Source organism: Vipera berus, assembly GCF_964194415.1.
Source record: "Vipera berus genome assembly, contig: HAP1_SCAFFOLD_105, whole genome shotgun sequence".
NCBI classification, from domain to species: Eukaryota; Metazoa; Chordata; class Lepidosauria; order Squamata; family Viperidae; genus Vipera; species Vipera berus.
Genome location: NW_027673602.1, coordinates 42,123 through 69,771, shown reverse-complemented (window position 1 = coordinate 69,771; position 27,649 = coordinate 42,123). Strand labels below are relative to the sequence as shown.

General features: G+C 34.4%; 1 protein-coding gene across 1 annotated transcript in view; it reads right to left on the bottom strand.

The window, feature by feature from the left end:
• LOC308679274 (uncharacterized protein KIAA0825-like) overlaps nt 1-27,649 on the bottom strand; it is a gene marked incomplete at its 5' end in the record, with an annotated part of 88,040 nt that overhangs the window by 18,613 nt on the left and 41,778 nt on the right. Inside the window, one exon of the mRNA XM_081346880.1 lies at nt 18,693-18,787. Coding sequence (XP_081203006.1) covers nt 18,693-18,787 — 95 coding nt within the window. The remainder of the gene's footprint in view (nt 1-18,692; nt 18,788-27,649) is intronic.

The following is a 27,649-nucleotide window of genomic DNA, read 5'->3' as shown; positions in this document are numbered from 1 at the left end:
AAAAAGAAACTTCTCTAATTTTCTTTTATTTGTTTTATTACCCTTAGGTTTTGGATTATTTTATACTAATTAATTTTTTATATTTAGGTGCACGATCTATTCATCACCAAAATAGTGTTTGATAGAATTCTTATTGGCATAAAATTAAAATAAGAAAAACATCTCAAAATTTAGTGAAACACTTATCTTTAGATTTATTCTTTAAAAATGTTGAGAATTACTACGATAAAAAGCAGTTTGTTAATGTACATCTAACATATTTTAATATTATTTTAAAAATAAGTTTATAACTATTTTATTGTCTATTATATCATTATTATAATCATTTAACTGCTCTGTGTAATTATAAAGGATGTAAATGTATCATAATCAATTATTATAATGATTTAAATGAAAATGGCTTTATACCATTTCCTAACTATAGTAAACAAAATTCAAGAATGAAATAATAAAATATTAAGATCTTTGGTGAAAGAAAATACTGCTTTCCTGTGAAAGCTGGGAAAAGATTGCAAATCTGAGATCAGGCAAATGTCTGTAGGAAACATTTTTTAAAAAAAGATTTTATCTAAAAAAAGGAAAATGATAATGGCAGATAAATTAAAAATGTTAGTTAAAATTTCTAAACTTGCCAGTATCTACCTATTAGATAGCATCTATCACAAAGATACATAGATGCAATGTGGGAAAGTACAATCATGATGTGCACTCATCCATGCAAATCCCTTGAGAACACCAGCAATACAATTTTAGTTCTATTGAATTAATATCTAGGCTAATTTGATGAATTGGTGGAAAGTAGAGGATAATTGGTTGTGTAATCTTAAATATAACTGGACAGAATAAAGTGAGTTTGAGCATATGTTATTCACCATAAGAAACTCTTTGTGCATATAAAATTGATATAAATAACAAGAATCAATTAATTTTGATTAACAAAATTGAACAGCAAAATTATCCATTGATCTTTCAAGTTCTGTGAAATCTGGTTATGTGGACTATGATTTTGTCTTTTTTTTTATTTGACATGCCTTTAGTTTCTACTAAACTCATCCCCAAATACAAATAAAACTAGCTTTTGCAATTTAAAGTGTATGATATTCTGAACAGAACAATGTAGCATATGATCAATAAACTAAATGATGTACTTATGTTAATTCATCTTGTAAAAGTTAATCGTTTTGCTCAGTTTTTTTGACAGGCATCTCATTTATTCTGGAGACATGTTGAAAAACATCCTGTTTTCTTTCAATTTCTTTTCCCTTTCTCATTTTGTTAAACTTAAAAAAGGACCAAATTCTTCTTTACACATTTTAGTGGTTGAAGTGCCAACTAGTACTTAGGTAAATAATTTCAGCTGAAATACATTCTACATTATGCCTCATTATTCTAGATTTTATTTTTAAAAAGTTACATATTTTGGTCATACCTGAATCTATAAAAGATTTTTTTTCTCTCTTGGATAAGAGATAGGAGAAATTAGGTACAATAGTTCCAACTAAAAATATTATATTAATTAAAGTAGTTGTATTTACTTTTAATGCTAACATCTAGGTTAGACTATCTTCTCATGCTGACATATATGTTAATGTGTAAATCAAATCTTTGAAGGACAATCTACTGACCTGTTATGGCCCTTTAAACACTAAATTAGTAGTGCCATATTTTGAATTAAAAACATTTAATGAATGAAGCCTTTGCGACATCTGGCGGTGCAAAGTATATGCAAAAAAATTACTTTTGTTTTTACAAATCAATCAGTACTTCAAATTTACTCTCCAAAAGGCTTTGATACCCCCTAGCGGGTGGACAAAAGCAATCAGTTTGTAAAAAAAACATGGACTATCATGAATCCTTATGGTGCAAAGGTCAGAATCTTGAGATGTAGTGACATTGCGACAATGAGACACTTGCTGGACAGAAAGCCTGCACATTTAAATATAAAAAAAATCTTCATTAAATGTTCCCACACATTTAAAAGTATAAAAAAATCAGTCAAAACAACCAGTGCAAGTGCTAAATAATGAAAATAAAATTTTGTATATGAATATTTTTATTCAAATTATTTTAATTTCTAATAGCACCATTTTTATTAACAATTTTTGAATAACACATAAACAGACATGAAATGTTAAGATATTCATATATCTTTTATATATCACATTCTACTTTTGTTTAAATGTAGTAGTATAATTGCTTAAATTTGAACTGCTTCTTTGGATCAATGCCAACATAATATAAATAAATGTAGATAACTTGAACAACTGATCATTAATGTTTTTAATAGTCATTTTACAAAAACAGATAGAGAAAAAACATTTTCCCCAACAGAACTTAAGAGTACCTGATGTTTATAGTGAGAAATAATGATAGTAGTAAATGCACTAGCAGCTAAGTACCTTCTAAAAAATAGAAGGACATTTTAAACACCATGATGTGAATTTCAAGAACACATCTGCTCAGTCGAAAAGGCAAACTTGAAGAGCAAAATATTTGAGATAAAGTTTCAATGATATTAATTATAATTATGTTTGTATAAATTCTCATAATATTACCAATTTTCACATATTTGGCTGATAGAATACATTTATTTCTAACACATTGGAAAGAAGCTCTGAGTATATTAAATATCATGAGTAAGAATTTTGTTTTAATTCAGAATCTTCTTAAATATTAAGCACAGAAAATTTGTCTGGTTACAGTAATTTATACAAAAAAAAATCTAAAAAGAGGATATTATTTCACTATCACACATAGCAGCAAAAAATTAAACCTTAAAAGAATGCTTGCATTCAGCAAAAGGGAAATCAAGTTATAATAGAATATACTGTAAAATTATTAAAATTCTATTTTCAAATGCTTTAAACTTGATTGTGGATAATGGATTGAGACTAATGGCACCAAGTATACATGCTGCATTTTTAATACGGAACAAAACTCAGAAATATTGAACTATGTTTCCAATATTTCATAGCAAGAAAGCAATAAGTCATTAGACAGGATAGAAATAGGTTAGAACACTTTTGTTACCTGCTCATGGAAACTCAGTGATAATGAGCAGAACTACAGAATTTTTTTCAATGAGTTAAATATTCAGGCGTTTTTTTCCAGCCCTTACAAAGAACTGATATCTGTTGGATTATGTGATGTACAAAAGAGCATCTTCTGTATGCATTACTTAGAAATATTTGACATACATCTCAGATGAGCAAAAAGGTCACAATATTATGAAAACACTGAAAAAAATTTTATAGTAACTTTGTTATGGCTGAAAAGATTAGCTTTTATTTTAATAGGAATCTGATTATTAGAAAACTAGCTAAATTAGTAAGGAAATTTATTCTAGAAATAAATAAAAAAGATAAATAAAAAATAAAAGGAAAGACATATAGAGAAAAATTGCAGGAAAAGAATAATGAAAACATAATTTAGCTTTTCAGTAAAACATTCATTTAACTTATCATTAATACAGTATAGTAAATAATATAATAATAACTATATCAAACAATACACAAACAGATATCTACATTGATACACAGAGTTTACCATTAAGACATAGCATAAATTATATAAAGATATGAAAACCAAACTATAGTAATGACAAATAGCAAAAAATAATAATAATGGTGGGGTAGTTTAGTGGCTTAACCACTACCAGCTTGTCACAATGGTTAAGGCACCAGGCTAGAAAATGGCCTTACATACATATTACTTCTACAGATAATTTAAACTATTCCTACCAAAAGATTATAGGCAGTTTACGATATTAAAAAGATTACATAATTTAAAGAAACATGAGTTACTGAACGAAACTACATAAAGAACATGCAACAAAAAGAACATAAAGAACATCCAAGAAAAAAGTTGGTAGAGGCCCTCAGTACATCCTAGCCCGAAGCCTAGAACAAAGTCAGGCCTTAAGAGTCTCTATGACATGTGGAATGTAACATTGATTCTTTTCAGATATGATGTAAATGTATGTAATTACATTATATGATAAGCCTGGAGATCACGTACAAGCTTTTTCTCTTTTCTAATCTGATGCAAACAGAAAACGGAATTAAAATTTCACTTTTACTTTGAACTAGGGTCCCCACATATTGAAGTCAGAGACTTCTTTTTTTTTCTAGATGGTTCAGATAAGCCATGATCAAATGAGTTGGGAAGGGAGTTGGGAAGGGAGAATATATGAGCCCTGAGTCTTCTTCATTTAATCTTAAACTACTGTATAGTGTCGTATTTGATCTAAATCAGCTAATTGTGGTTCTTGTCAGATAACTTAAATGGCTGAGCAGAACAAAGAGTAGGAAAGGCAAAACATAATTCATCACTTAATCTCACTTAGATTCCCACATACTCTCTATTAAAAATGAATTTTTGACATATATTTTGATTCAATACTATTTGGTTTTTGTCTTAATTATCTGAACCTTTTTGGTCAGGTCTAGTTTCCTTTACCTATTTGGTGTGCTTCATACAAAGGATGTAATAAATCCTTTCTTCAACAATAAATTAAATATGCACAGATCAAAATATCTTGGGGCTATTTTTCAAGGTTCTTGCTTCTGAAGATTACATTGCAAATTGTGCAACAGAATGCTCTCAATGCTGAGGTAACTAATACAATACTGTTAAATTTTTCTTCAGCCCAAACTAGACATTTAGGTTAGTCACATAGTCAGCCAGATGTTTTTACTGGACTTGGCATTTTTACCCATCTATTGAGTCCTTCTCAAAATCCTGGGATAGGCAGATATTGTGTGATAGCGTTAAAGGTATCATCCATCACAGGATTTAAGCTATTCCAAGTAAAGCTGCCTTTTGCAACTGACTGATGGTGATTTTGTTAATGCCAATGGTGTTCAAGTGGTGCTTCAGATGTTTTGGGATTGCACCTAAGGTACATATTAATATTGGTGTTAAGTTTACTTTCTTTTCCCACAGTCATTTTACTTAGCAGGTCCTTATATATTGTGATTCTCTCAAGATTTTTCTCTTCTATTCTGCTGTCTTTAGGAACTACAACATCTACTAGCTAGTCTGTTGGAATTCAACATTATGGAAGCACAAGCAATAGAACACAGTCAAACTAGAGTCTTGGACTTTAAGAGACCTAATTTCAATAAACTTAGAGAGGGCTTGGGAAGGATTCCATGGATGAGAATCCTCAAGGGGGAAAAAACTCAAGAAGCTTGGGAAATTTTGAAAAGTGAGATAATAAAAGCCCAGTCTAACACAACACCAACAAAGAAGAAAAATAACAGCTCTCAAAAGAAACCAGCATGGCTGCATAAAGAACTCTTTGATAAATTGAAAGATTAAAAAGGACAAGTATAAAAGGTGGAAAGAGGGGCACATAACTAAGGCAGATTATCAGCAAATAGCCCGAGCCTGCAAAGATGAAGTGAGGAAAGCTAAGGCTCAAAATGAAGTAAGGCTTGTGATCAAAGTCAAAAATAACAAAGAAAGCTTCTTTAAACATGTAAAAAACAAAAAAAAGTTAAGGAAATTATTGGTCCATTATTGGGGGAAAGCGGTAAGACGGTGACAAGCAACAGGGAGAAAGCACAACTATTTAACTCATTTTTTGCATCTATCTTTACACATTTTTTACATCTATCTTTACTACGGTGGGAAGGTAACAGCGTTCCGTGCGCCTTTGGCGTCTAGTCATGCCGGCCACATGACCACGGAGACGTCCTCGGACAAGTGCTGGCTCTTCGGCTTTGAAACGGAGATGAGCACCGGCCCCTAGAGTCGGAAACGACTAGCACGCATGTGCGGGGGAACTTTTACCTTACACAAAGGGAAAAAACAGTACAACCTATCAAAAATAGTGCCATAAAAACAGAATAGAAACACAAGTTAAGATAAGCAAGAAAATGGTAAGTGAGCACCTGTCCAGCCTAGACGAGTTCAAATCACCAGGACCAGATGGAGTACACCCCAAGGTTCTCAAGGAACTGGCAGATGTGATCTCAGAACCACCAAACTATATCTACACGGAGTGAAGTGTGTAGTGGGGTGCCCCAGGGCTCTGTTCTGGGCCCAGTGCTCTTCAACATCTTCATCAACGATTTGGATGAGGGGATAGATGGGGAACTCATCAAATTTGCAGATGACACCAAGCTGGCAGGAATAGCCAACTCTCCAGAAGATAGGCTTAAGATACAGGAGGATTTGAACAGACGTGAACACTGGGCACTATCTAACAAAATGAAATTCAATGGTGAAAAAAATAAGGTTCTATGTTTAGGCAAGAAAAACCAAATGTACAGGTATAGGTGGTACCTTGCTCAATAGTAGTAACTGTGAGAGGGATCTCGGAGTCCTAGTGGACAATCACTTAAATATGAACCAGCAGTGTGCTGCAGCTGCCAAAAAAGCCAACACAGTGCTAGGCTGCATTAACAGAGGGATAGAATCAAGATCACATGAAGTATTAATACCACTTTACAATGCCTTGGTAGGCCACACTTGGAATACTGCATCCAGTTTTGGTCACCAACATGTAAAAAAGATGTTGAGACTCTAGAAAGAGTACAGAGAAGAGCAACAAAGATGATTAGGGGACCGGAAGCTAAAATATATAAGGAACAGTTGCTGGAATTGGGTATGTCTAGTTTAATGAAGAGCAGGATGAGGGGGAACATGATAGCAGTGTTCCAATATCTCAGGGGCTGTCACAAAGAAGAGGGAGTCACGCTATTCTCCAAAGCACCTGAAAGCATGACAAGAAGCAATGGATGGAAACTAATCAAGGAGAGAAGCAACCTAGAACTTAGAAGAAACTTCCTGACAGTTAGAATAATTAACCAGTGGAACAACCTGCCTCCAGAAGCAGTGAATGCTCCAATACTGGATGTTTTTTAAGAAGAGACTTGACTTGTCTGAAATGGTATAGGGTTTCCTGCCTAAGCAGTGGGTTGGACTAGATGACTTCCAAGGTCCCTCCCAACTATTATTATTATTATTATTATTATTATTATTATTATTATTATTATTATTATTATTATTATTATTATTATTATTATTATTAATCATCGCACAGTCAGTTCAGATTGGATTTAGCATTTTTGTCTACCTATCGAGTCCTTACCAAGGACCTGGGATAGGCAGATGTGGATGTTTGATGGTATTATAGATATTGTCGCAGGATGGAAGCAGTTCCTAGTAAGGCCGCCTTTTGCAATTGACTAATGGTGAATTTGTCAATGCCACTGGTGTTCAAGTGGTGCTCCAGTTGTTTTGGGATTGCACCCGAGGCACCTATTACTATTGGTACTACCCTTGCTTGCCTTTGCCACAGTCTTTCTATTTCTATTTGTAGGTCTTTGTATTTTGTTATCTTCTCCAGTTCTTTCTCGTCTATTCTGCTGTCTCCAGGCACTGCCACGTTCACTATCCAGACTTTTTTGTCTTTCTTATCGACAATTGTTAAGTCCGGGGTGTTATGTTGCAGGTGCTTGTCTGTTTGAATTCTGAAGTCCCAGAGCAGTTTAACTTTATCATTTCCTATGACTTTCTCTATTTTATGATCCCACCAGTTCTTGCTTACAGGCAAATGATATTTCTTGCAGATCTTCCAATGCACCATTGTTGCTACTTTGTCATGCTGCTGCTTGTAGTCAGTCTGTGCAATCTTCTTGCAGCAGCTTACCAGATGGTGCACTGTTTCTTCAGCTTCTTTGCATAGGCAGCATTTACTGTCTGTTGCTGTCTTCTCAATTTTGACTTTGTATGCATTTGTCCTTAAGGCTTGGTCTTGTGCAGCCAGAATTAGTCCCTTGGTCTCTTTCTTCAACTTTCCTTCTCTTAGCCATTGCCAGGTCTTGTTATTATCTGCTTTCCCAGCTATTTTTTAATGTACTGGCCATGTACTGCTTTGTCTTCCCATGCCTCTATTCTGTTCTTCATTTGGTCTTTCTTGTAGGCCAGTTTGGTCTCTCCAGTAGTCAGTAAGCCTTCCTGATATACTAATTTCAGTGCATCTTCATCATTGTCCTTCAGATATTCTTCCAAAGCCATTTTTTCTTCTTCAACCATCTGATGTACTTGCAACATTCCACCTCCACTTATTTGCCTTGGTAGATAGAGTCAGTCAATGTCACTGCGTGGATGAAGGGCATGATTCATTGAAATTATTTTTCTGGTCTTCCTATCCGTTGCTTTTATTTCTGCTTGAGTCCAGTCCACAATTCCAGCTGTGTATCTGATGGCTGGAATTGCCCAGGTGTTGATTGCCTTCACGGTATTTCCTCCAGTGAGTTTGGACTTTAAGATCTTCTTCACTCTCTTGATGTATTTACCTCTAATCTTTTTCTTGACTTCAGTGTGCTTGATGTTATCAGCTTGAAGGATACCCAAGTATTTGTAGTAATCTTCCTTATCCAGACTTTTAATGTTATTTTCGTGGGGCATCTTGATACCTTCAGTTTTCACTATTTTTCCTTGTTTGAGAATAAGTGTGGCACATTTGTCCAAGCCAAACTCCATTGCAATACCTTGGCTATATATACAGACAGTGTTCAGCAGCGATTCTATTTCAGATGATGTTTTTCCATACAGCTTCAGATCATCCATGTAGAGGAAGTGGGATAGTCTGGCAGATGTTTTTGATGTTTGATAGTCATGTCCTGAGTTATTCAGTATTGTTGACAGAAGAAACAGTGCAATAACAAATAGTAGTGGTGATAATGAATCTCCTTGAAATATTCCTCTCGATATTAACCTCTCCCAGTCTTTCACCATTGACCTGCAACTGTGTCTTCCATTGTGCCATCGATCTTTGCACAAATTTTCTGATGTTTCTACTGACTCCTGTTATTTCTAGGCACTTGATTATCCAATCATGTGGCAGAGAGTCAAATGCCTTTTTCTAGTCAATCCATGCCACATTCAGGTTGGTTTTCCTTTTCTTGCAGTTTTCCAAGATCATTTTGTCTATTAGGAGTTGATCTTTTCTTCCTCTGCTATTGGGGCGGTTTCCTTTCTGTTTGGGTGGAAAGAGATAGTTTTCAACTAGATGCTGTTATACTGCATCAGCTACCACACCAGTTAGCAATTTGAAAGTTGTTGGTAAGCAGGTAATTGGCCTGTAGTTGCTTGGTATTGCCCCTTTTGCTGGATTTTTCATTATTAGGTAGGTTTTCCCAGTTGTTAGCCACTTTTCAATTTCTCCTCCTTGTAGTATATTATTGAACTGCTTGGCAGCGAGTGGGTATATAACAGTTAGATGCAGTGCTTTTTTTGTAAAAGAAAAAGGTGCCGGAACTCACACGTCATACAACCTGCATTGCCTACCCTACAAGGTTCCCTCCAAAAAAGGTGCCGGAACTCCATTCTGAGCATTCTATGAGGAAAAAAGCCCTGGTTAGATGTTTCAACCAAAACCCATGCAGTTCATCTTCACCTGGTGCTGACCAATTTTTGATCTTCCTTCCTCTTTTTTCTACCATTTTTGTTGTTATTACTAGTTCTTTCATTTCAACTTCTGTTTTATTTGCATCCACCTCTTTTAACCAAGCCACATCCTTGTTGTGTTTCTTTGGGTTATCTCATATCTGACTCCAGAACTACAGTTTCTTCCTTGTCAGGTACTGACTGATTCATTGCAGTTTCTTCATTGATGGATTGGTAGAAACGTTTCTGATTAGATTGAAATTGGAGGTTCTGCCTATAATTTGCAATTCGAGCTTCATATCTACTGATTTTCCTGGCTATAGCTATTATTTCTGCTTTATTATTTCCAGTGCTTCCTTGATGTTCCTTGTTTCTAAGTGGTATTTCTTGATTAGGTATTCTTTGGTCTTCTTGTTCTTCAGCTTCTTTTCTTTCATCTGTTCTAGCTTGCTTGCATGTGATCTTAACTTGCTGATCTTATTTTCTAGTCTAACCTTCCATTTTTGTGGTGCACTGTTTGTTTTTCTTCTTTGTTGATTTTGCATCCCAGATATTCAATTATAACTGCAGCTGTGCTGTACATGAGTTGGTTTGTTTCTTGCAGTGAATTGGTGCTTATACTTGATATTGCAGTATTTGCATCTTCTAATGTTTGTGCTAGCTGTTTCTTTGGAACAAGCTTCAATGCAGACAGCCTTATTCTTTTGTTTTTGTGCTATTATTATTAATTATTATTATTATTATTATTGTTGTTGTTGTTGTTATTATTGACTTAATTAACAATTGTTAGGTCTGGGATATTATATATAGCAAGTACTTGCCTGTTTAAATTCAAAATTTCCAGAACATTTTAACTTCTTCATTTCTTATTACTTTGTCCTACAAGTTTTGTAATCCCACAAGCTTTGCAAATTGGAATTTCTTACCAATATTCTAATAGATCATTCTTGCTATTTGCCATGCCATTGTTTCTACTGTCTGTGCAATCTTCTTGCAGCAAGTAGCTAGGTGGTACACAGTTTCTTCAGTTGCTTTCTTCTCAATTCATCGCCATTATTTTTGTAATATTCTTACTTTTAGTTCTGCTTGGATCCAATCCGTTATTCCAGCTATATATGTAATGGCTGGAATTGCATGTTAGCTATCTGAAAGTTGCTAACAAACAGATAGTTGTCCTGTAATTGCTGCCTCTAACCAAGCTTCAATTTCACTTCCTTGAAGTATGTTGTTAAACTGCTTGGCAATGTATTCATGAGGACTGCAGTATCTTGGGGTCATGTGTTTGCCAACTGCAACCTTTCCAGCCAGCTTCTGACAAGCAAAGTCAATGTGGGAAGCTGGATTCCCTTAATGACAGTGTGGTGGCAAACAAGACCGTAAAACTGGATGTGACTTATTTAACGACAACCTTGTTAGCAACATAAATTCTGATCTCAATTATGGTCATAACTCAAGGACTACTTGTACTAGAATCTTTTAATACTTGTGCTACCAGTAGCTGTTTCTTTGGAAAAAGCTTCAATGCAAGCAAGCTTATTCTGTTCTTTTGATGCTGTTCGACATGCTCAATTCTTCTTTTCTTCTTCTTCTTCTTCTTCTTCTTCTTCTTCTTCTTCTTCTTCTTCTTCTTCTTCTTCTTCTTCTTCTTCTTCTTCTTCTTCTTCTTCTTCTTCTTCTTCTTCTTCTTCCTTTAGATAGCTTTGTTTTTTTTCTGAGAAGGCAGAGAAGTGGATGCCTAGTTTAGAAATGAAAATGATTTAATAGCTATGCTGGCTTTCTCTACTACCTTTGCCTTAGCTGCTTCTGGCAAGGTTTTGATTTTTTTGCCCTGGATAAACTTTTATAGTTCTTCCAGTTCTGCTAACATTGATTTGTTAGCTCTGTTCTCTTATTTCTGATTCTGGATGTGTGTTTTTTCCCCCAGTACTGGATGTATTCTTTTCAGATATCCTCCTCACAGTCTCCTGGTTTCTAGTCTGGTGACTTAACCACCACATCATACTGACTCTATTATTATGGCTCTCTTGTTATTAGGAACAAGATACCTGACTATTTAGAAGTCAAAGTCCCATAAGATCTTCATCAGAAAACTTTCCAAAACTTTTTCAGTTTGATGTCCCAGTCATTTTTACCACATTCAAACAGCCAAGGGAAATTAGTGGGAGATAAGAATAGAAGGAATTCAATGTGGACTGGATTTAGATTTCTTGTGGGTGTTAAGGAACTCATGACTGGTGACACATTTACCCCCCCCCCCCTTGGGATCAGCCTGGTCATCTCCTACAATAATAATTATATGAATGTTGCATCCAGTTCTAAAGCCAAATTCTAGAAAAAGTAATTATTTCATTTTTATCCATTGGTCTATAACCAATGCGAAACTTGATTTGATTATATCTACAACAAGTTGACACTTTCTTAGATACGGAATGAACAGTTGGAATGTTTTTCAAGTAACTTCCAGTGAATTTAATCAGAAGAAATATGTAGCTTCTTTGTAATTTATTCATGCCATTCCATAAAGAGCAAAACCCCAAATGTTTTCTTTCTAGTATTCCTTCTCTTCCCTAATTGGGTCATTTAGTTTAGGAGTTCAGAGCTCTTGAGGATGAAGAATTAAGTATAAGACCCTGTCAGTCCATTCATCTATCCATCTATCAAAAAATAGAAGGTTCAAATTATTAGAATTCCTAACTATTGGCATTTTAGATTCAGAAATATCTGATAGGTGCTTGAAAGCCTATCTTACATGCTTTGACTGACACTGGCATTTTACATTTATTATGAAAGTTCCCTAGTGATCTTAGATGTTTAAAAAGTTATCATAGCAGTATCCAAGAAATTGAAACTTACAAATTAAGAAAAAAAATTACATAAGCTTTTGTTTGCTTTAGTTTCTTATGCTAATATAAAGTATCCTGTATAAATTGGGGTATTTATACAGGATAAGTCATAAGAAAAGAACCATCTTCAATTATATCTTATTTTGATCAAAAAAGGAGATAGCAGGAAGTAAAAAAGAAAATAAAACCACAAGTGGAATAGTATTACATTAGCTATTTAAAATGGGACTGATGATAAAGAAAATTTGATTAAGGAGATTCTGCTGCTCTGCATACAAAAAGAATTCTTTGTACTTCATTAACAATAAGAAGGTATTGAATTCAATATAGCATTTACCGAGATTTGACTTTATACATAGAAGTGCCTTCATTTTTTTTAACCAAATGTACCATTGAATAACCTATACAATTATTTCAAAAGTAATTATATCATTTTACTGCTAATTTCATTAAAACCTCACTGACAAAAATGTAGTTCTTTACAGGTGGTTACAAAGTTCTTTATTAGTACAATTAATACACGGATATTCATATTTTACTGTGAATTTTCTTAAAAGGCTGCAATTACTAAATTAAAGAATAGCAAAAAGAAGTATAAAAAATAAAGGTCAGAAAAAGACAATTTTACTCCTTACCATATTAATAACAATAGCTCTGATACAGCAAAGAGCACGAAAAAGTAAATCTTTCTGCTATAGTAAACAGAGCAGGCTGTTTTTAGGAGAGAAAAATATGCCAGTTTGACCCTCAAAAAACTCCTCTTCAATAAGAAGTAAAATTATAAATATAATTTTTCATATTCTTACTGTATACAACATTTTAACATGGTTGGCATATCACATTTCTAACATTTTCAATACCAGTTCTTATATTAAAATCAGTCTTTGGATGGAAATTAATTTCCTGATACTTAGATTTTAACAAACATTAAATTTTCATTAACATCATAAATGAAGCTTGTAATTAATAATTACAAATTATTATTGTAAGCCAATTGGATCCTTTCAGGATTATAAAACAATAACTAGTTACATAGCAAAGCTAGTGTGCACATAAATGGATGCAGTCACATTTTACTACTGCAGTCCTTAGAGCTAAAAATAAACCCAGTTTTTAAAAATTAGTACAAATGCTTATTTCCCTTACTTAAACAACAGCATTTTTCAGGTCAAAAGAGAAAAAGGCACAAGTGTTAGCAATCCCATTTTGACAGCATGTGTGGTAGATATGACTTTCACAGTCTGCTGGCAGTTTGTAGGAAAGCCACCACACCTGTGACTCTGCTGTTGATTAATGAGTCTTTCAACTTATCGCTACCATCTGAAGAAGGGCCATGGCCTTTCCAAGCTTCACTGGTTCATTCACTTTCAACTGCAATCCTACCGTGCTAGCTTCTGTACAAAAAAAACCCCACACCTGGTTAAAGCAAATGAAAATCTCAATATGTTTTTTTTAGACAAATCAAAAAGGATGTAAAACTAAACAAAATGAATTGAAGAAAAGGGAATACAGTTGTATCATAACTGTCAACCTAAAGATTCATTTAAAAAGCTTCCCTCAGAGATATATGCTGCAAACCTTTGGAGTGACACTATTCTTTCTTCACAACAATCTGGAGGTCTGCAACAAAGGAATTTCCATTTGAAAACAATTTGCTACATGATTCAAGAGAAACCTTTCCATATTCTGCCATTATAGCACAAAACTCATAATGTACAATTTTTAATGTCTCTGGCAATAATACATTGAAACAATGAAGTAGGTGCCAACTTTACAAATAAGAATACTATAAATATCACGATTTTTAATCTGTCCTTAGAGAATTGGCTTAAACCAAAAGGAATCCGTAAGCAATAAAGATAACTATCCAATGAGACAAAATATCAATGCTTTGGGCTAACTAGATAAACTTTCTCCTTTTACAGAACTGTCTGTAGTCTTCAAACTCTCTTTTCTTAACAAAATATGATCTGAAGTGTGACGGCAATTATAATTGGCTCAATGTCCTGAAAATAATTGCATTCATTCATTAAGACAAAAAATCTTCTTTGGAAGAAAGAAAAATAGGATATAATTATAAAAATGCTTAAGAAGGAAGCAATTTTTTCTCCATATTATGCAAAATAAGACATAGCCGAGATAAATTATTTTTGCCAAACACAAAAAAATAGTAGAAGCCTATGTTGTTATTCAACTTTAATTATGAAATGAGATTATAGAATGCTGAAACCCAAAATTATTTTACTTTTTTCAGTGAGAGCAGCCTGTAATTAGTCTTAATCAAAACATGGAATATTGCTTGTTTAGTTTTAACACTGGAAGACACAAATGTAACACCAGTATTAGTTTAGACTGACTTAATTTTATGAATGAACACTATAACAACCTCTCAATCTCTGACAGCAAATATAAATCTAAATGAAGCAGAATAGAAAAAGTATTTGGTGCTTTTGAATATTAGTGTTGAAGAAGATGCCTGAGAACACCATGCCCAACCAAGAAAACAAATGGATTCTTAAATAAGGCAAAAATGACCAGGTTGAATTTACCATATTTTGAAGCCTTTATCTGAAGATTTTGCTCACTTGAGAAATCCATAACACTGGGAAATGTACAGGGAAAGAAAAAGCAAAGACAACCAGCAGCATGGTGTACAAATTTAATTATAAAGACAATGAGTGCATTGTTGAAAATTCTGAAGAGACAGGTTGGGGACAGATCATTTTGGAGATGAACTATCTCATTCCTAAGAGTCAAAATAATTTAATGACACATAATCTATCAATATAACTGCTGTTATAAAAGAGAATACAGCTATAAAGAGTTACTAATCATGATAATTATGTATTACCTCAAGATTAGAGGCAATACTCCCCTAAATAACAGCTTCCAAGCATCTATATGGGGATAAACCTGAATTAGTCTTTCACATATCTCAAAAAATTATAAATAAAATTATGGAGGCCCTTGAATATATATAGGTTTATAGGCTTCAAGGAACATTGCCAGGGCTTTTTATATTTGATGAGTTTCTAATGTAGCATATGACATGCACAGAAACTGGCTTCAATTTAGGTTTCCAAAGAAATATTATTGTCATAACTGTAAGCCCCATATACATACAAACATTATCTCATGGTAGATTTGGAAGAGAAGGGATCAACAGAACAGAAAGGAAAGCTTGTTGACAGGGCTAATACTCAGTATCAAATAGGCTCTATTTTAGAAAAAAAGTATGAGAGAATTTAACTATTAATAGATGAGACATTCAAACAGGGAATATTATGACAGCTGAGTCTTTTTATAGCATAACTTTATCATTTGTTAAAGATAATATTTATAAAAAGGGTAAAAGAAGTAGAGCTAGGCTGTATTTCTTTTCAACACTAAGTGATTAAATGCAGATATCCTTAGTGCCAAAAACATTGTTTGATACATTTTGGAAAATTGTTCAAATTATTATGTATACCATAATAATAGGGATTTTAAATTATGCTGCTATAGAAAATCAATCAATCACACAAACACACACACACACACACACACACATTCGTTGATGAGACTAAAAATATGAATCCCGATTTTTCCTCATTGGGGAATGGGTCTTTAGGGCACATGACACAAGCTCGTAGAGTCTGATCAGGTTTGTGGGCAACACCGACCTTGTGAGGGGCCAATATATGCGCTGTGCCCTTGGATACACCGTGGATATAAGGCAGTTTTATCCATGATGTTAAGGCGTTTTCATGTTGATGGCGGGTAGGTTCACCTGGCCTGCTGTATTGCCTAATAAAACTACGTGGATACCCATTGTTCCTGCAGACACGGTAAAGGCGACATCTTTCTTCCCTTTTTGCCTTCTTTGTGCTGCAATGTGTGTTTATCTCCCCAATGAGGAAAAATCCTCGGTCATGTATAACATGTCATGCCAAAACTGCAATTGCAACTACATTGGGGAGACGGCAAAATGACTGAGGACCAGAGTGCATGAACACAAGCTCGCTATTAAAAGACAAGAGCAGCATTCACAGGTGTGGGCACACATGGCCACACATAACCACATCTTAAATCTAACTGTGACCGAGGCAATTACAAGTGATAACACTAAAGATGGCCATTTGTTCAAGGAAGCCTGGTTCTCAAACCGCTCCTTCATCAACTGGCACATAGACCTCCCCCCTGCATACCAGGCACTAAGGAATTGGGAAGAGGAATGGGACGCACGATATGGATGCAAACAGCGCAAGCACTCACAGAGCGCTTCATTGAATCAAAATCGAAACTGCACAACCATACAATCACCCTGTATTGTAGAACACAGGGAAGAAGAGAAACAACCATCTAGAGCCTCTGGTATAAGAACAGAGGCAATGACCAGGGCTATGGCTACGACACACGGAATGGATAACAATCCATTTTTGTCAACAGGCACCCAGGGACAACCGCATCCCCCCAAAACGGATGCAAAGCAGTTCAAAGGAATACGGCTGGCTGCAACGAACAGACCGGTGACGTGTTCTATGAGCGGAGTGCGGAAACGCTGACAGTATAAATGTGATCTCCCCACCCCGGCGTTTTTCATCCTGACGACATTGGCAGCTAGCCAACGAAAGCTTGATCCTTTAATAATAAAAACTGTTTTAGTTTTTTTATTGTATCCCAGTGTTCGTTTGGTTTGTATGTATATATGTGTATATGTATATATGTATGTGTGTGTGTGTGTATATATAAATTACTAACAAATTACTTTGTTAGTAATTTACATATATATATATATATATTTGTTTTATATACCGCCCTTCTCCCGGAGGACTCAGGGCGGTGTACAGAGCAATAAAATAAGAATACAATAAAGCATATTTTCTCTATACATAGACATATATGACATATATGTACAGACATATATGTATAGACATTATGACCTCTGACCTATTACTTGCTGTTTATATGTACACTGTAAGCTTATGCAACAGAGATAAATTTCTTGTGTGTCCAATCACACTTGGCAAATAAAGAATCTGATTCTACTCTATAATATGGCAAACATTCATAGCACTCTAATATACATGCATTCAGTTTTGTTCTCTGATCATTTCAAACAAGAATAGTAATACTATTGCAAATTAAATATGTGCAACTAACATTTTACAAGTGGCTGGAGGCAGTATATATACATGTATCTAGTGATCTATGAAAGAAAGGTTGCAACTTTGTCCTAACATACCCATCGCAAATATATTCTGCAAGGAAACAGTTTTTGCCAAATGCAGGACACACATTTTTTTTAACTATCATCACCAGAACTAAGGATTTGGTAGCATTGCTATTTCATAATAGTGAAAACTGCCTAGTCAGTTATGCTATTTTTACAACTGAAATTGTATAAGTAGTCCTCAACTTACAACAGTTCATTCAGTGACCATTAAAAGTTATAACGACACTGAAAAAAGTGACTTATAACTGTTGTGGCATCCCTGGGATAATGTGATTAAAATGTCAAATGTCATTTGTCAAATGCTTGGCAATTGGCATGTATTTATGATGGTTGCAGTGTCCTGGGGTCATGTGATCCCCTTTGACGACCTTCTGACAAGCAGTCAATGGGAAAGCCAGATTCACTTAACAGCTGTGTCGCTAACTTGATATATGCAGTGATTCACTTAACAAATGTGGCAAGGAAGTTTGTAAAATGGGGCAAAAGTCACCTAACAGCTGTCTTATTTAGTAACAGAAATTTTGGACTCATTGTGATTGTAAGTCGAGGACTACCTATATATCAAGTCAAACTGATACTTTAGTAATTCTCAAATAAAATCATTTTCAACTCTTCAATATTGCACAGCAATTTAAAATTCATTGTAGTGTTCATTACTATTATTTAATATAACACCATACAGCAAATCAGTCATATGGTCGTTATCATACAAATTATCTAGAGACATTCTCAATCTGCCATCTTCTCATGTAAGTGAACATTAATGCCAATAAAAACATGAAAAGATCATATCTAAGAAAATAATGCATATACAGTATATCCTACTTTTCAGCATTTTCTCACCATTCATAACTCAACACAAACTCTTACTATGTGGCTTCATTGTAGTATCACACATTAATCCTTCTATGCTGCCATTTACTTATATATTTATTTGTTTATTGCATTTAAAAGACAATTTCACATGTAAGGAAAGGATATCAGTTTCTATATTTTTAAAGCAATCCCACAATACATCACACATAAGGTAGCACCTCTTGTTTCCAGAAGTATCTTTTCAAAAAGGAAGATAGCAGAAAAGATGCAATGGGCATCAGTGTAGAAACAGATCTTTATATTTAAACGTTTTACATTCTTTTTACATTCTTTCATATTTTATCATTTACACTTTATCAAACAACACAAAGCTTATCAAACTCTAAGAAAACTTTCCCCTTTCCTAATTGCATTACCTGTGTGCTAGCAGTATCCCAAAGGTGATTCTATTTTGTCCCAAATAACTTGTCAGCATATCTGACCAATCCCACTTCCACTCATTAATGACACACTGTTGATATAAAAAGAGAAAGTATGCTTAGTTATTAATCAGAATTAATATGATCAGCAAATTAAAACTCCAGCTGTGATAAACTAAGTAAGGAAAAGTGAGGGCTGGAGCAAGGACTTACACAGATAACATCAATCTTATCAACAGAAGAAGTGTAAGTGAGCAATTAATTTATAAATCCATTTGGGGATGTAACCATTATTTATATAAAGATAAATCAATTTTTGAATTCTCCTATTGTTAATGGCATTTTACTAAACAATTTTCCTAAAAACATTATACATTGTAGCAAATTACCTTTTTACTGACATAAAATATATTAACAGGAAGACCTTAGTGTAACTACCATATGACTTTACATATCTGTTATATAAAATAATCCATATTCCACTAGATTATTGTTCATTTCTGTAAATTTATATAATCAATGCTAACTCATGTAATATCCCCATTACACAAACATTTTTCTTGAGATGTCAAATGATTTCATGGAAGACAGAATGTCATCCAAAGCAATATGTGAGTACACAACATTAATTATCATTAGGTAATAGCAAAATCAAATGTCATAATGAGAAGGTGGAAAGATAACTTTTAAAACAACGTATGTTTCACCAAAAGCTGGAGACACACTGGTCTCACTGTAAAGGATTTCCTTAAGTGGACTTTTCTTTATATTCAGTTACAATTATTTATTTTACTCCTCTGGCAGACTAGCATGGTGTTTTTCAAACTTGGCAACTTTCAGATGGGAAATTCTGGGAGTTAAGTCCACACTTAAAGTTGTTAAGTTTGAAAGACACTGATCTAGTCCATTCCTATCTGGAAATGATATCTCTCTTCTGATAGAGCCATAGTCATTTTCCAGTCCTATCGGTGTTTAAGCCCATATCTCAGGCAGTATCTGGAGATAAGAGGTTCATATGTGAGTGGCCCATGTTTCTTTTTTTGCCTCTAGCTTCAATCCCAGAACATTATTCATGAGGGAACTCAGTGCTTAAGTGAAAAGAGGTTTCTGACACTGAAAACATTAAAAGTGTGATAGATTACTGCCTGCTTTCCAAAGTGCTACCAGTTTAGTTCAGTTTTTTAAAATTAACTCTCTAACTGACAGCAACTGTCAGTCTCTAAGAACACACCTTTTAATTCTCAAATGTGATCTAAGAATAACTAAATGATTTTACCCTGTAGTTTCACAGGCACAAAGTACTCAAATTGAAATGGTCTCCATGTCTAAATGATTTTATGCCGGCTAATTTAAATCTTCCTAAGTTACTAAAAGTTAAAACTATCATAACTGACGAAGGAATTCTCAAGATGTTATAAATAGTTCTAATAAACAGTCATCTCTAATTAAGATTTATTGATTGAGAGATCTACAATGTATACTCCAATAACAAACAAAAACATGAAGTATGTAGATAATTGGTTTAATTAAAAGTGCCTCTTTCTTATGAGACAATTAAGAGAAATCAGTATTTCATATCATGTAAACAATCTTCCTGATCTTCCACCTCATTGGTTTATAAAATTCCTACTCAAGATTTTTTTTTAAAAAAACTTATTTTTTAAACAGACTTCTGAAACAGACAATATAAATTTTAATACTATCAATTCTCCTTTTGGGATCCTATAATTGAAATTGCTATCTGTTCCCTTGATCAACAGTTCAAATCAGGGAAACCTCCTGATACAACAATTTGTTTTGCTTGATTTAATATGGGCAAAATTTGACTTGGTGAGTACCTCTATTTATGGCTGTTAGCAACTTAAGATAACTCCTTTGGGTTGGAATAGAGTTATAAATGCCCCAGTCTACAAATTAGGATCTCCAATAAACCCTGCAAACTACAGATCTATAGGTTTTTTATCCAATATATGGAAACTGAATGCCAGATTTCTAAATAATAAATTAGCATCATTTCTACAAAAGAATTCTTATTCACATAAGCCTAAGCTGCTTTTATGAAAGGTTAGGTAACACTACTTTGGATCATTGTTTGTTCTTTTCTCTTTCTCTTGCAGAAAAAGATTCCCGTCCCCCAAGGAGGGAAACAGTTTGCTGCATTTTTGGGTCTAAGGCCAAATTTTGGCAGTAAATATCTCAAGATCATGGTAGTTGAACAAACTTCAATAATTTGTTGAAATACTGTCAACATGGCCCTATATTATGGCTTCTGTTAAATGCTATTCAATTTTAGCTACAGGTTTGCTATTCCTATTATTGCTTTTGCTTTGTATTTGCTTCTTCTTCTTTTCCATAAGGTATGTTATGTGATTTAAACAGTAGGTTGCTACTTACAGTAGTTGATGAAATTTTCTGAACCATGTGATTTGTTAAGATTTGAAACAGACAGCAAAGCAAAGTCAATGACAAAATGGAACCTTAATTATAACTAATGTACTATAAGAACAGCTTATTTAACCGTAACTACAATTTTCAAGATATTATCTACACACCTCAAAATGAGGATGATCTGCACATACACTAAGAACAAATCTTAAAAGCTGAGGTATATTTTTCAATAAGAAACATCTCTCTACCTATAAGCATTCTACTAAATATAGGACTGCCCGTAAAGAAATTTAGAGATGATTCTGGGGAGATATTTGCAGACAAGATTATACAGTCTTGAGAAAGCAAGCCTGAGAAAGAAACCCAAGATAATTGCACATTGATTTGTTTAATATAAAATGGGACACAGAGAGATCTTTGATTTTCAGACCTCAACCCCCGGTCCACAGCTCAGTGCTGGGCAGCGGCCTGTTCGGAACGAGGCCGCAGATGTGGTGGGCAAGTGTGCAAACCATCCCCTCCCACCACCACCTTTCCTTGAAGAATGACAACATCCTGAGCACCTGAGAAACACTTACACATAATGTTCTCCAAACAGAACAAGGTGGATAGATGACTATAAAAAACTCCCTAGTTACATGAAAACTATCACTTCTTCTTTATATTTGTCTGTCTGTCTACCTATCACAAAAAAACCAATCTATCCCATTTTTGAACCATCCATCTCTCTTGGGAGATCATCATTTTACATCATAAATATGAGAGGCTAACACACTTACCTGATAGAACTGTTTAAGATATGCAAAAATTTGGATAGCCATGAAGTAACATCAAAGAGTTAATGATACCCATGTATCTTTATTATAAAAAATTTAGTCATCATACAAATTTTTGTACCCACAGATCAGGTAGCCCTAATCACAAACACCAGCTCAGAATGCCATTCTAAAAGCCACATATTATTTGCCAGGATTTAAACATTCATTCTAACAATGAAAGTAGAAAGCTAGGATCATGGTGCCATTTTATAAAATTACAGCAAAAGGAAGACCATATAAAATATTAGAAAGAGCTACTGCTAAGTTTAGATATCCTAAAAGATCCTCAAAAAGTGGTTGGCTTTCATTAATTAATGAAACCATTTCAAAATGGATGAGGGGATAGATGGGGAACTCATCAAATTTGCAGACGACACCAAGCTGGCAGGAATAGCCAATACTCCAGAAGATAGGCTTAAGATACAGGAGGATCTGGACAGACTCGAACACTGGGCACTATCTAACAAAATGAAATTCAATTGTGAAAAAAGTAAGGTTCTACATTTAGGCAGGAAAAATCAAATGCACAGGTATAGTATAGGTGGTACCTTGCTCAATAGTAGTAACTGTGAGAGAGATCTTGAAGTCCTAGTGGACAATCACTTAAATATGAGCCAGCAGTGTGCTGCAGCTGCCAAAAAAGCCAACACAGTGCTAGGCTGCATTAACAGAGGGATAGAATTAAGATCACGTGAAGTACTAATACCACTTTACAATGCCTTGGTAAGGCCACACCTGGAATACTGCATCCAGTTTTGGTCACCACGATGTAAAAAAGATGTCGAGACTCTAGAAAGAGTACAGAGAAGAGCAACGAAGATGATTGGGGGACTGGAGGCTAAAACATATAAAGAACAGTTGCTGGAATTGGGTATGTGTAGTTTAATGAAGAGAAGGGTGAGGGGTGACATGATAGCAGTGTTCCAATATCTCAGGGGCTGCCACAAAGAAGAGGGAGCCAAGCTATTCTCCAAAGCACCCGAAAGCAGGACAAGAAGCAACAGATGGAAACTAGTCAAGGAGAGAAGCAACCTAGAACTAAGGAGAAACTTCCTGACATTTACAAAAACTAACCAGTGGAACAACCTGCCTCCAGAAGTGGTGAATGCTCCAACACTGGAAGTTTTTAAGAAGAGACTGGCCAGCCATTTGTCTGAAATGGTATAGGGTTTCCTGCCTGAGCAGGGGGTTGGACTAGATGACCTCCAAGGTCCCTTCCAACTTATTATTATTATTATTAAAAATTCATACAAGGCAAGGCCATTAATCTAATTTATCAGGTCAAAACAGAGAGATTTGTAAATTGGATTCAAAGGGCAAAATGGACAATTAAGAATTGCAGGAGACAAACATAAGGTGGTAAACAGGTATCACAAGGAATGGCAGAAATGTGATCAAGATGAAGCAGAAGGACAAGAATTCCATTACCCCTACTAATCTAAGGAAAATGAACTGTAAAGGAAGCTATTCCTGTGCTTAAAGTTCAGACTCTGCACAATCTCATTAACTTTTTACAAATATTAGGTACTTTGCTAGTATATTTTGATTATTATATCTATTTTCCATTTCTTATACAATACATTTTTAGCACAGTCAAAAACTCTCTTATGTATTCACTATACTTTCCTAAGCAGACCCCATTTTTAATCTCACTGGAATATTGTGCAATTTTACTTTCAGGATCTTTCTAAGTTCCTTTCAGGATTTCTGTCTAATGGATCCCACCTAATACTTTTCTAAACCAGATTAAATTAGTTTCCCTCATATCTAGTTATGCTCCAATTTCTTTCTGTAGTAACCTGATCCATAAGATGATCTTCCTCCTAAGATTCCCAAGTGCTTTTACTTCCTCAACCAGTTGCTCCCTTTAGTCAGAACTGGATTTAGGAGTGCATATGTACGTATGGTTTATTTTTCTATCTTCTAAAAAATGAAAGAGTTAATAAGATCACTAACGAATACTTGGGACTTTACAGTCTTCACCAAGGTGGTTTTCCAACAGACATCCAGATAGGCAGTCTCCCATTATTACATATAGGCACCTAGAACATTCTGTAATCTCGTCCACAAGCATTGCCCAGATCTTACCTGGCATGAAAGTCTTAAGACTTCTATAGTAATATATTTATTGCTTTTAATTCCTTATATTCTTAATCAAGTATTTTTATTAGGAGTCTTCTACTCAAATTCCTGCTCTCAATATTGGATCTTCACATAGTGCCATTCCTCCTCACCTCTCCCCTCTTTTTAATTCTGTTCTAGTTCCTTTTTTAATGTTATATTCTTCAGTCTTTACATTTTACTCATGAGATTTTTATCTCAATAGTTTTCAATAATGTCTACTAAATTATGTTCACTTTTCAGTGTTAGGACTTCTAGTTCTTTTTCTGTTTTTATATAGATACTAGAATTCTAGGGGGCATGTAACTTGGTCCATCCTTTGCTGTATTTATATGCTCATTATTGGGTCTCTTCACACACTGTATATTTCTTTCAGTCCTGTTCCAGGGCTTGTCTTTGCATTTTTTTCTAGACTCTACTCCTCCCTCACACAGTTCAAAGCATTTTGAATCAGGTTTGCATGATGCCTTCCAAACACATTCTTCCTAGCTCCCTTGAGTTCTTAACAGGAATTCCTCATCTTGAGATATGTCCCATTAAGACTTTTGGGATAGCCAGTTGCTTACTTCTAGAATCCCTATTCATCCATTATCAAGTTCTTAGTCACCCCATTTTCATAGAAAGCAAGATTCTTCCAGAGTTTCTTTAACAAGATTTATTAAAAAGGAATAAGATAAAGTTACAGAATTCTCAATAACTGGATTTTCTCCATTTAGAATCAATTTTCTTTCTCAGATTGTCAAGGCAGAGTTTCTCAATCTCATATTCATAATCCCTGTGTTAACTAATAAAGTAGAAATATTCAGAAGTTTAGGATATGGAAATCTCTCAGACTCTAAACATACCACTATACTCTTCCTGGGTCACATCCTTAGGAAAAAATGAATGAAGAAAACACTTCCAAGAATTCCAGAGAATATATAAAGCTACAGTGGAAAAAGAGGAACAACAATAATTTCTCTTTGCTTGCACTGTCATTAGTATAATGAGGCACAAGTTACCTATTACATCCAAAATCACTCTCATATTAGTTGTAACATGTCTTATGACAAAGAACCCGAGAGTCACCAATGAAGGTAGTAAAACCTGATATAACTATGTAGATATTTTGAAGAAAAATCTGATCACTTGTTAACAGTATCAATTTACTAAGTATTATTTTTTTATATATGATAGCATATTAAAAGAACATTTTTTAAAAATCTCTTAGCTGCAAAGTCAAGGTAATATAACAAAGGTTTCCGAAGTTGTAGCTACTGTACAGTAACAATTGCTTGTCACTTTCAGGTTAATAGAGCAATGCAGTCCTGTCACACAATGACTGAATTCTACCCAGAGTTGTCAGCTTTTGAAGGTCTTATACTACTATGATATTAATAAATGGAGGAGTCAGTTGTAGCAGCTAAAAATATTGTCTGCATTCCAAATTAAAGGCTAGCTTAACTTAATCATTTAGTCAAGCAATATTTAAGACAGTAGGAAATCCAAAAGACAAATCTTCAGTTTGAGTTGAATTTATCTGAAATGAGACCTTAATCAGCTTAGCCAGCATTCATGAGTACCTTTATTAATATTTTCATAGAAATATACAATATGATAAAAATATGTGTTCATTAAATGTTCAAACTAATTTTTGCCAATATTTTCATTTTTCTTTCTTCTGCACTCTCAGTCTTTTGAAGCAGGATGGGTGAGCAGAAAGATGCCACAAATTTTAGTGGAATGCTACTTTATTGTTGCAGTTTAATAAACACAATCTTGAAAACCTGCCAGAACTTCCCTTAGCGGCTTAGCCCCTTCTTATACCAAACAGAATCAAGAGGTCAGTTTAAGTTCTTTCTCACACTTTCTCCTTTACCAGGAGTAAGTTATCATTTCTCCTTCCTTAACGTCTCCTGCATGCATTCTCAAGGTTGCCACTATTAATTTTTCTAAGAACAGTATGGGGAATAGCTCTCACACCATTACCGGATTATAAATAATTCCAACTGCAGCAAGGTCATTAACAAAAAAGTAACAGAATTTTGTGCATGATTTCCTAGTCAAATCCAGCTCTGAATATGTAAGAAAGTATGTCAGGCTGCTGGCTTTCTGACAAACTAATAGTTCAGCACACTCAAGCACAGCTTTATTGTTAGCCTAACAAGCTGCTCAAACTCCAGTCAGAGAAGGTCATATGTGACCATACTGACTCCTTCAAGATACATAACCTTTGAGTTTAAGACACTAATATATATCTTCTTGGCCATCTTGCAAAGTTGCACTACAGAGCTATAGAGATAATGTTGTTATTAATTACCTTGTAGTGTACTTGGATGCAGAAACAAGGCTGCCTCAAGGTTTGCATTTTATATATGCGTATGTGTGTTTGCATGTATGCGCGTGTGCTAGAGACAACATACCCAGCATCTGAGACAATGAGCGCAGCATTCTCGTTGCTTCAGAATCTGCATGCACCATTGATCATCATAAAAGTACTCCTAACTCAGAGTGCTGATCATCTGTTTGGGGCATGCCTCATAACAATCTTATTCCTTTTGCAATAGACAATTAGGTGCATATATACACACACACACACCACACACACACACACACACACACACACACACACACACACACACACACACACATATATATATATATATATATATATATATATATATATATATATATATATATATATATATATACACACATATATATATACATATACATATACGGTACATATACATACATACATATATATATATATATATATATACACATACACACACACACACACACACACACACACACATATATATAGTATATGAAAACAAAAGTTCATAGAGTTCATTATATCTAAAGGGAAACCAGGGAAGAGGGCATAAGTGAGAAGTTTGTAAAACAAGAACCGAAAGAAGAATTTTTAGAATATTCAGTTGGCTTCTTCCCCCCTCACCCTCAAATTTTAAGGAGTCAATATGAGTTATCATGCCAAGCAAATAATAGATGTATCCATCTTGTTCTAATGTTTATGTTGATTTATGTTTCTCATGAAGTTTAATCTGCTATTTCTAAAAATAGAATTTTAAAACTTGGCAACTATAATTTATGGAGGTTTTTCAACAGTCCTCTTAGATATTTTAATATTGTCTTCTGTAACAGAAGGGACATGCTTGCAAATCAGAGACACAAATACAGAGTTGTTTGGTTCTTCTGGCAACTATAAAATGTTATCCAGGTGGCTCAGTGGTTAAACAATCTTAACTACCGTATTTTATTTTTTGTTTAAAAGGAAAAATTCAAAGAGGATTTTTCTACAAAAGTAAAAGGGAAATCAAGATGAGTAACACTCAAATGAATTAATCCTACTTAATTCATGAAAGGCCATCAGTTTAACCACAGAACCATCTTACACAGATTCTGGCAATTAATTTATATGCAAAGATCTCATTCTTTTAGATTTGTGTCAAGTTGTTAGGTAACACTTGGTTGCTTAAATAAGACTATGATGAGGGTTCCATATGGAAGAAGGGGCAGGATTGCTCACAGAATAAAGCTGTCTCAATAATCTATTTTGTTTGTTGTTAGTGGTGAAGTCGTGTCCAACCCATCGCAACCCCATGGACAACGTTCCTCCAGGCC